We start from the raw sequence: 14285 nt of genomic DNA on the forward strand, positions 1-14285 counted from the left end.
GTTTTTGATAGATGATTGATTTTTTTAAATTTGTATGTAAATATGTATTTTGTGATTTAAGTCTTTAAATAATATAGATATTTTTTTAAGTTACAGGGGTGATTCAAAATGAAAAGAAAGAATTGTGTCATCTCAAACTCCACCTTTAAGTTATTAGTTTGGTTTGTTATTTGGATGAAGTTTTGTAAATTTGCATCATACATGTTTACCACTTAATATTTAAATTTGTCAGCAGCCTTCATCACTAGACTAAACTACTTATTTCTCTAATTTGGTAGGTGAAATAGAAAACAAATTTAAACTATTTTGGACTTATTAGTTTGACCCCCCCAAAAAAAACATAGTTTACGCGTATTTAAGAAAAAATCCTTTGTCAAGCAACAATCAAGGTGGTTTTGTGTTGAAACTTTTTTGAGGACATGCTAACCCTCTCTACTTCATTTTTCACTGCTGTTTTCGTTGCCAGAGCAGCCTCGAGTTTGAGGAAAAGCTCGGATTTGCTGTTAAAACGCAGACGTGCACCATGTTCGCGAGCCCGCTGCAACTCCCTGGTCCACCTTAAAAAGCTGTGGGCGGGCTGAAGCGCTTCAACCAATGAGCGGCCAGGTTAGCGTTTAAATAGCTCCGAGTGTCAATCAATTTTTTTCTCCCCTCTCCCCCCTCCTCTCAGTCAGGCTCCGCTCTCAATCCCAAGTACATCTTTCAATCGCCATATTGGGTACTGAGAAGGTTTGTCCAGCGTAGCTCTCACTACGGACGAAACTGACAGAGCGGCTTCGCTTCCTGAACACTTTGTTTTGATGGTCCGCGGAGACGACCCGGGGCTTCACGACACCGCCGCTGTTCCCGTCTCCAGCTCGACGTATGCATGGCATAAGTCGTTTTACGCTTGTTTTGGATCTTGCTCAGCAACAAGGAGATACCCGTTGTTTTTGAGCGGTGTGTTTTTTCCGTGTGAAAAACTGGACGCTCCCGGCTGCTTGAAAAATTCGGTCTTTCTCTGGGGGGAAAAATGTCAGACGTTCGACTATCAAACGGCAGCCCGACGCTGGAGCGGACGGACCCGCGGGTGTCGGATCACCCGAAACCGTCAGCCTGCAGGAGCCTCTTCGGCTCGATGGATCACGAAGAGTTAAAGAGGGATTTAAAGGGACATTTGCGGGAGATGGAAGAGGCTGCCTCCGCCAAGTGGGGCTTCGACTTCGCCAATCACACGCCGCTGGCCAACGGCAGGCTCGACTGGGAATTAGTGGATTGCAGAGAAGTCCCGAATTTCTACAGCGGGCAAACGCGGAGGGAGAAGGGCGTCTGCTCCGCTGGGAATAACAATGTGGATCTTAATGGGAATCATAACTGTGTTGTGGTGGCTCCGAGCGAAGACAGCGACAGGTCTGACGGGCAGATGGAGTGCACGGAGCAGTGCACCGGGCTGAGGAAGAGACCTGCATGTCACGGTACTAGATTTGCATCCAAATGAACGCAGTTTTCACCCGACTGCGTTTGTGCGTAACAGGTAGCCAGGCTGGGGCTCACTGCAGCATACCGATCACAGTGGGGGGAACTGCGCCGAAAATAATTTTTATTTAGATTTAAAAATGCAACAATGAAAATTCCCATGTCAAAGGGCGATCAAACATGCTGCACGAACAGTTAAATTCATCTGCTTTTCATAGTTTCTTACTGACGGTAAACTTTGCCTTTGCAGACCCCTCGGCCCAAAATAAGAGGTCACACACCAGCTCAGATGAGGTTAGTTGTCCAAGCCTGAGCCACTCTGCAGAATACACACCCAGAAAGACGAGTCCCAGGAGGCAAACGTGAGGACGACGAAACGGTAAGCAACTGGAGCTTTAAAAAAAAAAAAAGGTGATTTTTCTTACGGGCTTCTGCATGGTGTCACCAGAGCGGCGGGGCAGCAGATGCCGTCTCCGCTCTTCCAGCTGTTGCTCGCTTCTGCCTCCGTATTTTTATTTGGAAATTAAACAATACTATTTAAAAATATATATTTTTATTGTGCTATTATGACACTATCAGGTGGTACCCTTAATGTAGCCTCTTTGGAGTTCAGATGAAACAATGATTTTAATTCGGATTTCTAACATGCGTGCAGCTTTGACAGGGAAAATGCTCGTTCGGTTGCGTGTGCGCACTTGTGAGGTGCTGTCAGGCTGTCCCATTCATTTAACACCGACAGAGCGGACGGTGGAGTAAAAGTGGATGTCGCAGCTGGTGGAGTTCACCAAAGCCTTCATTCGCGTTTTTGCACGTCATCGCGTTTCGATGCACCAAAGATCGATGCAGATGCAGAGTAAAAGGCAGAAGAAACGTGGCTGCACATTTCCACCTTTTTTTTTTTTTTTTTTACTACAACCGCTGCCTGCCGCGGCGAGAGTTTCCGACTAAACTGTAAACAACAAGTGTGCCGAACAACAGTGTAGTAGTAACACGTCAGCAGCCACTGCCCTCCGCGAGGAGCGGCGCGGGGACGGGAAGGGGCTGGTCTCTGCGCGTGCGCGTGAACGCGAGCGCTGCACGCACTTTGCACACTAATGTTACGACACACACATACATCTGTCTGTGCCGGTGGAGAGTGTGCAGAGGAGCCGCGCAGGGCTGAAAGCAAGTGCGCAGGCTGGTCACGGCGGAGGGGCACGAAATGTGCATTGTAGTGGCGGGATGTGAACTGTCAGGGCTGCAGGCAGTGAGGGAGAAACACTTAAACCTGGCCTTTTTAGTTTTTCAGTGTGTGGAAAATGTTGTGATGGAGGAGGAGCAGAAAAATGTCAGATTTTTGTTGGTTTTGCTTTATGGTAGCCGGCCTCTAAAAAAAAAAAAAGAAATTAAAAATAAGAATCCTGTGAATTATAAGTAATATTAAGTATAAGAGTCAAGACGGTGCAAGTGCTGATCTAAAATCTAAAATCACACCTTCTGCTGTTTTTACACCTCTACTGTTTTGTGCAGACTCATCTGAATGTGCAAACAAACAATACTAGCATCAATTCACCAGAGATGAGCAACACTTGCTGGACACTTTGCAGCATATTTGCACGTTTTGCACCATATTTTTGGATGCTGGCTTGTTGTTTTCAAGTTAATCCACCTCTGCTTTGTCAAAGTGCAAGACGGCATACAGAAATGCAAACAGTTCCATGTTTCTAGCTGAGCACTATGCACAAATGTTCTGCAAGTGATGCATGATGCTCACTGTCATTAGTCTGTCCTAACCTTGCAGCCTCTTATTCTTTTCATCTGATTTTTTTTTCTGCCCACAGAGCCGAAGATGTATTTCCCCTTTTACGTGGGAAACCTCAGTGTTGGCCGATTTTTTTTTTTTTTTTTTTTTTTTTTTTTTGGAAGAGGAACTACACAGCATCAGAAACATATCAGCTCTCCTGACGACGGGGGAGGACGCTGTTGAAGCACTGAATAGAAACACTAAAGTTGTGGCACTCAATGAAAAAGTTACTGCCTCTAAAAGCAGTCGATGTAGCAGTGTGCAATTAGGTTTGATTTCCTTTTTTGCTCCTTTTTTTTACTACCTGTGTGTAAATAAATATACATATTATATATTTCTTTCCATATGTAGCACATAAGAAAAACATTATGATTTGATCACAAATCCTCTGTGTAAAAAGGTGTGAATTTTGATTTGACTTGAAGAGTTGCAGTGTAGGTTTATACATGTTTCCCAAATGCTGTTCTGATTTTCTTATTTTATCTCCTGAAAGGCAGTGTGACTCTGACACAGTCCCCAGTTGCTACATTCAAAACGAAATCACGGCTTCTTACAGTTTCTTCACAGTGTATCTTCACTCCGTCATCTTCCTAACTCGGCAGTGAAGAACGGTACAAATGTAGCTCATCTGTTTGTTTTTCTTCCTCTGGTCACTTCAGTGTCACCAAGTGCAGGTTCTCCTAGAAGATCTGTTTCCCCAGGAAATCAGTAGGAAAAAAAAAAAAACAATATTTCTGTTCGGACTTCCTTCACATCACCCGATATTTATTTTGTGATAGGTGCACTTAGCATCAGTTGAATCCTGGAATATGATCTTTTTTTTTTTTCTCAAGTTCTCCTGCACACCTCAGCCACATTATCATGGTGTGTTTGATTTCCTCTGGAGTAGTGAGGTACTCAGATATTGAAGGACAAAGACCATGCAAACTGCACAGGTTGTGTTGTAACGTCACCCTCTCTTTGACTGTATTCCTTTTGTTTTCATCAGCCTTAACGCTCTTCAGAGAGGAGGTTTCCTGAAAGGGGTTGAATGTCCTACAATACCAAATACATGGTTGCTTCAGTACGGTTGCCAGCGCCACCTGTGCTCCTTAATTGACTTCACATCGTCTTACTTTGTGATAACCTTGACTTAAATTTCCATGTATGTTTGTACTTTATTCACCAATGTTGTTAGCCTGCTGAGGATGCAGATGTGAGCATCTAAAAGCTTCCCTTTATTTGCCTAAAGTGTGGGTTATATTCAGAGAGACCAGTGTACACCTGGACAGAGAGAAAACAGCTCGTCTCAGAAATGCAGTCACCATGCCTGTGTATTTGTGTAAATCTTTGCAATGTACCTATGTACATAATTTTGTAAAAACACTGAGAAATTATACTAACTTATTTATGTCAAGCTTTTTTATGTAGAATAAAAATGGGTTTTTGATTATGGTTATCCAAAGTGGCATTTACTTTATTATAATTGTCTTATTTTGTAAAAGCATATTTTTGGTAGTTGTTTTTTTTTGTGTTTTTTTTTTTTTTTTTTCTTATCAATAAGGTTGCAAACTGAGCCTGATAAAATATTTGATGTGCATTTTGTAATGTGTGGTTATAAAATGTGTTGCAATCAATTAAAAGAGAAAATTAAATCTATCTGACTTGTGCATGCTTTGTACACTTGGTGTAAACTCACTACAAACACACTCACACACACACACACACACACACACACACACATACACTGTTTAAGTTTTATCTATTAAAACTAACCCTTTGAAAATAACTGCAGGAAAAAAATATTGCACAAATTTTTTCTATCACTCAAAGTGTAAAACACACTTCTGGATGTGCAGGTCTTTGAGTGCATGGAGGCATCCTGGTACAATGCAGTGACACTCCCAATATGAATCCACAAGCGTTTTGAGCGGGCTGATGATTGACACTCTGGTCATCCAATGAAAAGGAGAGTGGGGAAAGCAGACCACTTGTTGCAGCCAGTAACATTCAGTAACTTATCATGGGAATGGCTCTGGATGGAAAAAAGGGGAAAAAATGTAAGTGCTTTGAGCTCAGAATACGATCCTCAGCTGCAAGGTAAAACACTGCAACTCCACTCATTTTTTTACTGTTTTACTGGCCTCGGTCACATCTGCATTTCTGTGAGAGTGTGTGTGTGTCTGTGAGCATGTCTGAGTGTAAGCAAGTGTGTGTGTGTGTGTGTGTGAGGGAGAGAGAGAAGAGCAAGACAGACTGTTTTCACTTATGAGCCTTGTGTGGTGTGTTTTAAATTATGCTGTCATCTTAAATTGATCCTTTATCTAATAAGATTTTTACATTTATTTTAAATTACTGATTTTTTTGTAAAACTGATCTGATTAGTGGTGAAATTGCATTCAAGCAAGGGAGTGTATTTGTGTACCTCTCATTTAAATCAAAAATGGGTAATTCATAATTTGAAATAAATATAATTAAATCTTTTTAGCATATATATTGGATATTTTTCTATGATTTTATTCAAATATTCAGTGATGAGATTCTCTTATAAAACTAAAAATAAATGTTCCTCATAGAAACACAACCCAGCTGTAATTTGCTTAAAAACAAATCCCTGTTGTAATATTGTTTTAATTTGAATTTTCTTTCACGTTTTCTATCGCTGAGCGTGACGCATGAGGAGGCAGAGGCCTAATCCGTGGCCAGACGCTCGTTGACCTGCAGTCGCTGTGCTGCGCCTGTGTCTCGCTCTCTGTCATGGCACATCTTCTGCTGTGAAACCCAAATTAATGCTTTCACTGCACGGCATCTCCCTGCTTCCTCCTCGTGCCACAGACACAGGAAGACACCTGCAGCAGCTCTTTAAAGCTGGGTGGGTGGGGGCTGTGGGTGTTAGGGGAGGAGGGGTGGGGTGGGGTGGGGGGTCTCCAGTCCTGAAGTGTGCAGGTGGGTAACCTCAGCTCAGCCGTCCACCCCCACTCTGAGCCCGACCCATTGTCCCAGTGTGTGGGCCTTTGTGTGGAGGGCTATTGTGAGGGGCCGGGCTGGCCACTGTTGTGTCTGGGGCTTCTCTGCTCAGACAAAAGATCCCGTCTACGAGCCTCCACCCTGCCCAAACACGAGACTGACTGACTGACTGACTGACTGGGTGTCTGACTGACTGCTTGACTAGGTGGCTCACTGGCTGACTAACTGACTGGATGGCTGACTGGGTGTCTGTTTGACTGGATGGAGGCAAAAGAGGAGGAAGTGTGTGTTTCAACCAATCTGCAATACCCAGCGCACAACAGTGTTGAATATTTCGAATAGGAAGCCTTAAATACCACATGCAAATTTTTTTCTATTAATAAAAACGCACTTGCAATTTGCTTTTAATGGCAGTATTTTTTTCATGTAATTACGACAATTGCAGGGATTTTTTTTTTTTACAATTTAAAATGCATCAAGGATTTTTGAGAAAATAACAGCTACATGCAGGCATTCTCTGGTTGTGGCAAGTAAGAATGTGTAGGTTACACGATTTGTGTAAGCCACATGACAGGAAGTGATTCACAATGTATATATGACAAATGGCAAAGCTCAACAGAAAATGGCATTTTCAGTAAAGTGTAATAATTCCAGCCATAAATGCTGATGTGTGTGCGCGTGTGTGTGAGAGAGAGCATTGCATAGCTGCAGAGGACAATCCCATGCTCTACAACATTTTTTAACAAAGCATTATTTTTATCTATACATGCACTGTAGGGTGTGGTGTCAGCAACCTGTTATTACTCAAGTGCAACATGGACATTTTCTTATTTCTTCAGGCAATGAGAGGTATAATTTCACCACACTGATGTAATAATTACACACAGTGAGCACAAAATGTTTGCAAAAGTCGGACACATTTCTTTATAAATTACATATATATTTTTTCAGCTGAATTCCAGAAAAGGAAAGTTTGAGCAGCCTGGAGTGCAGCACAGTTTCATCACGTTTTCCTGATTTGACCTTGCATCTCTTCACTGAAGTGCCTCATCAGCGCTGAGGCACAGCTCCTTTTACACAACCCTTTAACAATGAGCGTGTCTGCTTAAACTAGACTGTTTACTTCCACAAAAGTGACCTCAGACAACAAGGTCAGTCAAGAGGTCACAGGTGAGGCGACTCCGTGTGACCCCTGTGATGCAACAGTGGGCCTCCTTGCATAAGAAACACCTTTTCTGTTACAGCAGGAAATGTCCCTGAGAGCATTCCTGTAACACCCCATCACAGCCACCTAAACAAAACCGCGGCGAACTCGAGGAAATTCCACCGAGCCGGTCAGTCAGAGAGGTGGAAGGCATCTTCGGCCTCTGCGACATCTCACATGTGCCAAGAATTCACACTTCCCTGCTATATCAACAGAAACAGGTTATCTTTTCCTGTTAACCGCCCGGGCACTTAATATAAAGTCACAAGTTCCTCCCCATGTTTCCTGCCCAGACCACAACCCACGTCATCAAGCTATTCCCTTGGCACCTCAGGCTCTGAATCAGGGGAAAGCAAGTGCCCTCAAACAAACACCCAACATCCCTCTCTCTCTGTCCCTCTGTCTCTGTTTCTGTCCCTCCCCAGTGTGCCTCTAATAGGCTGAGAGCAGGCCAAATTGCATCTGAATTACTGTATCTTTTCCGTTTCTTTGAGCGTTTGTTTTACCCTGCCTGGAATGCCCCAGGTGGGCGGGGTTTTTGATGGGTTTTTTTTGTTGTTGTTAAGGACAGCTCAATTAGATGCAGCCAGCCAGGAAAGCTGCATCAACACAGCAAAACGATCTCACTGAACAGCGCTTTGGTTGGTGTGTGTGTGTGTGTGTGTGTGTGTGTGTGTGTGTGTGTGTGTGTGTGTGTGTGTGTGTGTGTGTGTGTGTGTGTGTGTGTGTGTGATGTGTGTGTGAGAGTCTGGGGATAAGAGGCAGGCAGAGAGGAGGGGGAGATGCTGCAGAACGTCGAATGACAGATGTGCAGATGTGCGTCTGTGGTGCGTTTTTGCAGGGAAGAAGGGGGGCTGGGTGGTGGTAATGCTCATTAAAGCAGCGCACCTGCAGCCTATCAAAGCGCCTTTATCTTTTATCAAGGCAAATCTGCTCAGGCACGCAGCCCGAGACATGAAAACAAGCAGGCTGTGCTGCACGCTCACTCTCATTCTCTCCTTATCTCTCTCTCCCACTCTCTCTCTCTCTCTCTCTGCTGACCAGTGGATGGTACCTGGGCCAATAATCCCATCAGGAATGTCTGAGGATGCGTTTAGATGCATTTGGCCGAGAAACGGAGGGAGAGTTTCCAGCTGTGCAGAACTGCACGACAGATATTATATTATTATTTTCTTGGTCTTTTACTGTCAATCTCACGGTGATAGTCTCTTTCATTAAATGCAATAAATAAATAATGATGCAAAAAAAAAAAACCTTAACTTTACCTGTACAGCCTGTTCAAAGTGGACAATTCTGCCACCATCACAAACTGATTGAGTTAAAAAAAAAAAAAAGTACTGAAATTAAAATATCTTAAAATTTCTTGAAAAAAAAAAAACACTCAAGCACTCTGTTTTTTTCTTACTAAGCATTATATTAATTAATCATAAATTATAGTTGCAACAATTTTTTTTTCTTTTAAGCAATTAAGTAGTCCAAAGAATATTAGAAATTTGTGAAAAATGCCAAGTTTCCACATCTTCTAATTTCTTGTTTTGTCAGACAAAACTCAAAGTTATTCAATGTGCAATTATGTAAAATTGTGAGAAGCAGAACATAATAAATAATAAATGACCCAATTGATTAAATAAGTTAGAATTTTTGTCATTTTAGCATTGAAATAGATTACAAAATAAATAAATAAATAAAAATACATGCCCTGACTAATTTGACCTGTGAGGGTCAGGCTCCAGCATGACACTGCATGTAGTCACTGGATCAACCATTTCAGTGGTGGAAATTGTGTGTGTGTGTGTGTGTGTGTGTGTGTGTGTGTGTGTGTGTGTGTGTGTGTGTGATTGTAGTGATACACAGCAGTTCACTGTGGTGCAGTCAGCGCTTCAGTGAAAGTCAAATTGTGTGTGTGAGTGTGCTGGAGTGTTGTCTTTAAGTCCACTGGAGACTTATATCAGCATGTCCCCACATATTAATTTTAGCTAATGTTGCATGACCAGGCGTAGTTGTACGTGCAGTATAACTTTATGCATAATGTCCAGTAAGTGTGTGTCACGGAGCAGAGGAGCGCAGGACGGGTGTGTTAGGATGTGACGTGAATTTGACATGATGTGAAATATTTCCATATGATGCAACTTTTTGTAACATTTGCAGAAGTGTATGTGGCAATAATTCCAGTCAGTCAAAATACATCTTACAACACTGACCACAGTATACATCAAATTACATCCCATCCACCCAGCCGGCCTGCCATGATGTCTAAACCAATGACAAGGGAACACTGTTGGTGAGAATGACACGGAATGGAAAATTGTCTTCAGCGTTGTTTTGGATTGGTACCAGAAATGCATCAACTTTCCACTTTTCAGGAGCAATAAAGCAGACCAGATTTCATATGAATATACCCAGACTTCTTTCTGACTTGGCTCTTTTTTTTCGTGTGTGTGTCCTGCTTCTGCTGCCCTCATCAGGAGGCTCGTGGGGCCTCTGCACTGCAGGGTCCTCAGTACTGGTGTTGAAAAGATTCCTGCCATAAGAATGAGTGAACATGTTCTCCAACACAGGGCTTGATGAGAAAAGCAGACTCCTCACCATATGAAACCTACCTCTGTTTTTGGACAGCCGTGGATGTGGTCCATTGGCTTCCCAATATTCAATTTTTCACTCTGTTTTCAATTTTCACCCACTGCAGATTACCATGTTGCTGTTTTGGGGGATTTTGAGCTGCCCTGCTGTGCAAATTTAACTGAGGAGACAGGTATAAAATCTAAATATGCGTATTTGCCTCACATATAAACCTATTACTCCCCTTGTTCAGTGAATAAAAGACTTCTGTTTCCAACAGACTGGAGAGAGTTTGATCTGGATGTTATTAGTGGTTGATGAGAGGATGGAAATCTGTGTTTACCTTATCTCCTGATCAGACCTCATTCTTCATACGTCACTTCAGAGAATTCGTGTCATGTGCATTAAGAAGTCAGTAATAGTGAAACCATATCTAACACGTTTTTCAAGTAATTCATGCTAGTCTCTCATGCTCTGGTTTCACTTCCCTTTTCTAATTAACAATAATCTTACAGATCGAAACGTAACACCAGAATGACACTCAAAGCTTCTATGGAATATCACGGCTGTGTTGTTTTGAAATAACAGCCCCCCTTTCGCTCTTACAGTAGCTCCGTGGTGCAGCTGTCCACCATGCCTAACATTCTGCCTCGGCGGGCCAAACCCCAGCACACCACTGAAGTCCTTCCAGTTTCAAGCCAGGAATTCTCTCCCTGTCTGGGGGAAAAGTCCCCAATAATATGACCTACATAGGCAGCCCCCAGCCAGCTTTCCTTTACCCCTCTCCCGCACCTCGTGCCCCCTATCAGAGCGTCCTCGGACCTCTGCTCAAATCTGCAGCAGCCGTAATGACACATTAGCGGCATTCACACTTAGCATAGCCAGCGCTGGGAGGGGTTTCTCTGGCTGGCTGGACCCAGGATGTGAAACTGAGCAGCTCAGATGGATCTTTGGAGCTGAACGGTGCCGGTTTGTGCTGTTGTTCTTGGCTGCGGAGCTTTCCTCTGGTCCCGGGGAGGGGTGGGGCACGGCGAGCCACAGACATATGGCTGAGGGAAATTTCGTAAGGCCAAAGGTCACAGGGGTCAATCTAACCTCCTGGCCTCTGGTTGATTTATTATCCCACGGGGTGATGTCGCCCTGCTCGGACCAAACAGAGAAGGGGTCAAAGGGCGTACTGTATCTGTTGCTGTTGTGAAAGGCTGAATAGAGAACCAGTTTTCTGATTTGGGGATAAGGGGAGGCAGAGGACCCTGAAAACAGAGCTCCACGTACTGCAGGGCCACATAAGATGAGGAACCTTTCCACTGCTGCTTTTCCCACTAGGGTATCACTGAAACTAAATCAATACTTAAGTAAGAAGAGGGCTTAACAGTGATTTTGACATCTAATAGATACTGTTAGGTGCGCATGAATAGCTGTGTCTCATGTCTCCTGTTACTCAAGCTTAACCTTGGTGGACCTGCTTTCATACCAAACTGCCTACACACCATAATCATAAAAAAAATCTCTTTACATTCGCCAAAAATAATTCTATAACATTATTCTTCCAAGAAACTCCCTTTCTCCTGAATGAGCTGGGATTTTGGGGGGTTGCACATGAATGTTTGACTCTGACGGGATCACAGGTGTGTGTGTTTATTGGGTGTTTTATGACAGTTTTGAGCCAGACTAAGCCAATCAGAGTAAACTGGAACAGTCTATTTTATACTTGAGGACCAAAAATGGGAATGTCAAATATTCTGTGGTGAGGAGGTGCGGGGGAGGGCAGGGAGCTGCAGCAACTGTCCTCCAGGCAACTGGCAGCCTCAGCTATTTAGGGACAACTCCTGACAGAGTGGCTGGCATCAGCTGCTGCTGCTGACATTGTTTGTCACAGTCTTGGTTGACACAGTACAAACACACACACACACACACACACACACACACACACACACACACACACACACACACACACACACACACACCTGTTGACCCATATCTGCTTTCATATAGCACTGCTGGGCCTCTGCATGCCCGGGCCTCTCTGGACAGGTGGCTCCCCAGCACCCCCACGGCAGGCAGACACGGCTGCACAACCCAAAAACTACGATCTGCTCACCAGCCGCGGCCTCCCAGCTGAGCCTGATCGGCTGTTTTTTTTGAATGTGACTGTTTTTGAAGGGAGGAACAGGAACTATGGGGAAGGAGGAGAAACACAAAGCATCATGGGTACATGATGATGTGCTTGGGCTCCTGGATTTCCAGCCAAACAGATCATTGTTATATTAAGTAATACAGTATGTTAAGTAATGTTAATACTGCAAATTTTAACCAATTTTTAAAAAAAAATCAGTGAAAGAAAATCCAAATGAACGCATGTTTCCATCCACTACTGTTACGTTCATCAAGATAAGCAGCTGGTGGTGCTGATTCTCTGGTTGGGTGCCATTAAAATATGGCAGAAGAAGAGCGTGCGTATTAAAAACAGCATCATTCAAACCTCAAATCATTAAAAAAAAATGTAGAAAACATGATGGAAATACAATATTAATTAATTAATTTGCGTCTCTTCATTGAAGCAGAAGCTTGATTGGGCGTGTAAGTCTGATGCTTCATGTATGTAACGATTTATTTACTAAGTCTGTTTAAGTCTGTTTCCGTGAGCTGTGATTGACGCGTCTTCAAACAAAAAAGTATGCCACCAGAGTAATATGAAAAATGATCAATCAAACACGGAGGTTTTTTTTGGCCACTTGGGGGCAGTGCAACAAGCTGTGACATTATCACAAAGTTGAAGTTGATAATGTGAGCGCGTTAGCATACAGTGGCTTCATTACACACTGAACAGACACAAAGCATCATTAGCTTTCATTTGGAGTTGTATTTGTGTCCAGTCTGATATAAATGCTACCTCAAGTTTTGTTTTGGTCTCCACCACCCTGGCTCTGCAGCTAAATGCTCCTCTATGTTCACCAGCAAGTTGCTAACTTGGTCTGTGTCCTATTGAGTGCTGGTCAGTGAGTGTACAGCAGCAGAGCAGTGAGACTGACCCAAAAGAGTAAACTTGTGGGCCACAAACCCCAAACAAAGAGTCAACAAAGGGGACCACAGAGTTATATGATCAGTCTCTGAGGATTCATGACTAAAGTGACCCCTTTCACACAGCACATGGACATTTGATCCATTGTTAATATAATGTTAGTTAATGGAGCAGCTTTAAATGATTTATTTACCGTTAAATAAAATGACTGACTTCAAAATGAAAGGGCTGCTACTTCTACTGACAATGACAGTCAACACCTCACTTCTTCTTTTGCTTTAAAAACACATCAAATTATGGGTTTGCAGCCTACAAGCTAACATCAACTAGCTGAACTCTACCTGTCCAATGGAAAAAGTCAAAGACAGCTAAAGTACACGAGTGACTGGCGACAGTGAGGAGACTCAGGAGCTGAGAACCAAACGTGTTTATAAGACATGAGGGGATTTCTATTTGACAGAAACAGGACTCATAGAAATGCATGTGCTGATTTGATTCTGCTCTAACTTATTGAAGAGTTCAGGACATTTTTACAGTATTTTAGCATTCAGTCAGCTGATTATTTTCATTGTTTCATGCATATGATGTATAGGCACCACAGTGTGTGATTTGTGATTTCTACGTTCTTTTCTGAGCATGGCTCAGGTGGCACGATCAAAGACGGCATGGACCATCGACAAAGCCCAGAGAATCTAGCGTTTCACAACCTAGCATGAGTTCCTCCTCTGCACAGCCTCTGGGGTTGCCAGATTTCACTGTCCAGCATCTGTGACAGTGCGTCCCTTATATTCCCCTTTTAACTGCCTCCTCAGATCCTCTTTTAGGTTGTGCTCCTGTGTACTTCTGAGATCAAACTGTCTTTTGAAGTGGGAGTCTCTCGCTCTCTCTTCTCTCTGTCTAGTCTTGAGATGAAAGAGGAGCACGGGGTGACACAGAGCGGCCTCTGCAGACGGAGGTAGCCATGGGGTCTCTCCTTGTCCCTCCCTGCCAAAATCCCCCAGCAGTGATGGAAACCAGAGGAGGACAAAAGGCAGCGGAGCTCTGCGGCCCTCGGGCCCATGCAGTCTCTCTGGCTAATTGAAAATGGCTTTGCTCTCCTCTTTGCTCAGCTCACTTACGCTCCTGCTGTCCTCCTCCTGCCTCTCCTGCTTCCCTCTCTTTCTCCGCCGCCTGTCCACCCCTCCCATGGGATGACCCTCCCTCCTTCCTCCCCTCTCTCTCTCTCGGCGCTGGACTGTGCTGATCTTGGGACATCCCCAGTATTTTTTGGCCTTTGAAAGCAAATATAATTGAGTGGTAATATGAGACGTATTCTC

The 14285-nt window shown here is 43.5% G+C and overlaps 1 protein-coding gene across 1 annotated transcript; it reads left to right on the forward strand.

Annotated features, from left to right (window-relative positions):
- The first annotated feature begins 704 nt into the window (after positions 1-704).
- Positions 705-3637, forward strand: cdkn1bb (cyclin dependent kinase inhibitor 1Bb). Its single transcript, XM_070972971.1, has 3 exons — positions 705-1454; positions 1706-1834; positions 3276-3637. Exons 1-2 carry the CDS (start codon positions 1013-1015, stop codon positions 1819-1821), a joined length of 558 nt encoding a protein of 185 aa, XP_070829072.1. The 5' UTR covers positions 705-1012; the 3' UTR covers positions 1822-1834; positions 3276-3637.
- The last annotated feature ends 10648 nt before the right edge of the window (positions 3638-14285 follow it).

Source organism: Chaetodon trifascialis, chromosome 10 (assembly GCF_039877785.1).
Source record: "Chaetodon trifascialis isolate fChaTrf1 chromosome 10, fChaTrf1.hap1, whole genome shotgun sequence".
Taxonomy (NCBI): Eukaryota; Metazoa; Chordata; class Actinopteri; order Chaetodontiformes; family Chaetodontidae; genus Chaetodon; species Chaetodon trifascialis.

What these genes read in the sequence shown, in the direction of transcription:
- cdkn1bb (XM_070972971.1), top strand. Translation starts at nt 1,013, where the DNA reads ATGTCAGACGTTCGACTATCAAACGGCAGCCCGACGCTGGAGCGGACG. An exon ending in GAAGAGACCTGCATGTCACG is followed by an intron (nt 1,455 to 1,705) that starts GTACTAGATTTG and finishes TTGCCTTTGCAG; the next exon opens with ACCCCTCGGCCCAAAATAAG.